Source organism: Priapulus caudatus, unplaced genomic scaffold, assembly GCF_000485595.1.
Source record: "Priapulus caudatus unplaced genomic scaffold, Priapulus_caudatus-5.0.1 Scaffold1860, whole genome shotgun sequence".
Taxonomy (NCBI): domain Eukaryota; kingdom Metazoa; phylum Priapulida; class Priapulimorpha; order Priapulimorphida; family Priapulidae; genus Priapulus; species Priapulus caudatus.
In genome coordinates this window covers 12,729-15,131 of record NW_014578921.1, presented here as the reverse complement: position 1 = coordinate 15,131, position 2,403 = coordinate 12,729, and the positions used below count along the sequence as shown (strand labels likewise).

The following is a 2,403-nucleotide window of genomic DNA, read 5'->3' as shown; positions in this document are numbered from 1 at the left end:
GCGCTGCCTCTGTGGTGACATCTCTATGAGAGACAGGTAGATAACGAGCGATGTGTCGCGTGTATTAACAGGTGATATTGAACTGTAGCGCGCTGCCTCTGTGGTGACGATATCTATGAGAGGCAGGTAGATAACGAGCGATGTGTCGCGGTGTATTAACAGGTGATATTGAACTGCGGAGCGCTGCCCTGCCTGCTGCATCTCCTCAACTCCCCGAAGGAGTCGATAAGGAAGGAAGCCTGCTGGACCATCTCTAACATCACTGCCGGCAACCGGCAGCAGATCCAGGCGAGTAATGTCACGCCTTCCTTCCCTCCCCCTCCCCCTCCCTCCCTCCCTCCTTCCTTCCCAGCATCCTTGAGAATCAACCGGCTTCTCCGTCGTCCCGTTTCTTCTCCCCGTCTTCTTCGTCTTCTTCTTCTTCTCTGCTTTTCGTCCTCCTCAGAGCGTCGTACGTTCGATGTTGCTTCTCCCGTCCATGTTTACCAGTACGCGTTCTACTCCGATCGTTGTCATGACCGGTTTGTAACACTGCCACCGGAAATGATCTGGAAATTATCTATTGTGTAACTTGATTTACCTATCATCCTCGGGCAGTTGGGCGAATTACACTATCCTTGTAGAAGCGTTGAAATTTTAGTCCCACTTGTAGTGACAAGGAGCTAAATATAACAAGGAGAGGAAGCGGATTGGCTGTGTGCTTTTCGCCTCAAGGGCGCCATCTATGGACCATAATCAGCTGAAATGGCTGTGCAGACCAAACCCAGAGACAATAGAACACTAATCTTTTCTAGGGTCTCTGCCGAACCCAAATTTGGGCCAGATATGGCGGCGCGTCCTCTCCTTGTTATATTTAGCTCCTTGGTAGTGTTTACCTCTGTATCGGGGTCGGTGTAACACTGGCCCTTAAACAAAGCTATGTAATGTTAATTGCCTTTAAGTATCTGCTTTACGTTATAAGTGTCTGCTGCCAATTTTATTCCACTTTTTGTTGGTCTTCAGTGACAATCAGTGTCCATTTTTTAGCATTGTTTGTAGTCGATCTGTAGCGCCTAACTCCACTAAGACAAGTTTTTTTAAAGTTTAAGACATTTTTCAGTCCTTCTACGTAGTCTCCCTCTTTTTATCGAAGTCGGTCCTACATAGTCTCGCCGTTAGTACCGCGTACGCCCGATAGATGGCGCCGGCGGTCATCGCTAACGGTCGTCTCTCCGGCGCTGCACAGGCCGTCATCGACGCGAACATCTTCCCGGTGCTCATCGAGATCCTGGGCAAGGCGGAGTTCAAGACTCGCAAGGAGGCAGCGTGGGCGATCACGAACGCTACGTCCGGGGGAACGCCCGAGCAAATACGGTAAGGCCATAATAAAATTATTGTTTGTTTGCCCTCACCCGACCGACCTGCCAAAAAAGTTGTTGTTTTTAAACAAATTGTATCACTGTACATTATATAATCTGTAGGCAATACATTATATGTACCAAGCAAAAGAAACGTTCAACATAAAAGGTATCTCCACACAAGCACACCCGAGCATGTAGAGACCAGGCTGAATTTGTAAAATGACCCCCCCCCCTCAAAGCTGACCTACCTGCCCAAACTTTTCAGCCTGGGTTACGTGAGGGCAAACAAAGATTTTTTTTAAATTAGTATTAGTATTAATAAGAGTAATAGTAGTTAGTATTAGATTAAGATTAAATTAAGATTAGGTAAGCAGATGATATGAGTGTTAAGATTTGATTAAGATTAGATTAAGATTAGGTGAGTACGCTCATTATGGTATGTAATACATAATAGTTAAACCTGGTTACATGTATAGCAGTTGCTACAACAACCCTCACCGTTTCTGTGGTAACTGAAGGTTGCTATCACAACTGATAGTTGCTACGGTAACAATAACCGTTGCTATGGTAACAATAACAGTTGCTGTTGTAACCATGACAGTTGATACAGTAATCGTAATGGTTGCTATTATAACAATAACGGTCGCTACGGTAACCATAACGTGTCAAAATAACAGTCGCTACGGTAACCATAACAGTTTCTATGGTAATCGCAACGGTCGCCGTGGCGACCGCGACGATGGATTGCCGTGGTAACCGCGTCGTCGTCGTGCAGGTACCTCGTTGAGCAGACGTGCATCGCACCGCTGTGTGACCTGCTGACGGTCGTCGACGCCAAGATCGTTCACGTCGCGCTCAACGGCCTCGAGAACATTCTCCGGCTCGGCGAGATGGACTCCAAGACACTCGGCAGTCCCAACCCTTACTCCGTCATGGTAGAGGAATGCTACGGTAAGTGTGGCAGTCCCAACCCTTACTCCGTCATGGTAGAGGAATGCTACGGTAAGTGTGGCAGTCCCAACCCTTACTCCGTCATGGTAGAGGAATGCTACGGTAAGTGTGG

General features: G+C 47.4%; 1 protein-coding gene across 1 annotated transcript in view; it reads left to right on the top strand.

Annotated features, from left to right (window-relative positions):
* The window catches only part of LOC106817775 (importin subunit alpha-7-like), a 20,951-nt gene that overhangs the window by 17,164 nt on the left and 1,384 nt on the right, over positions 1-2,403 (top strand). Inside the window, exons 8-10 of the mRNA XM_014822474.1 lie at positions 163-288; positions 1,226-1,353; positions 2,116-2,291. Of these exons, the coding sequence (XP_014677960.1) occupies positions 163-288; positions 1,226-1,353; positions 2,116-2,291 (430 nt within the window). The remainder of the gene's footprint in view (positions 1-162; positions 289-1,225; positions 1,354-2,115; positions 2,292-2,403) is intronic.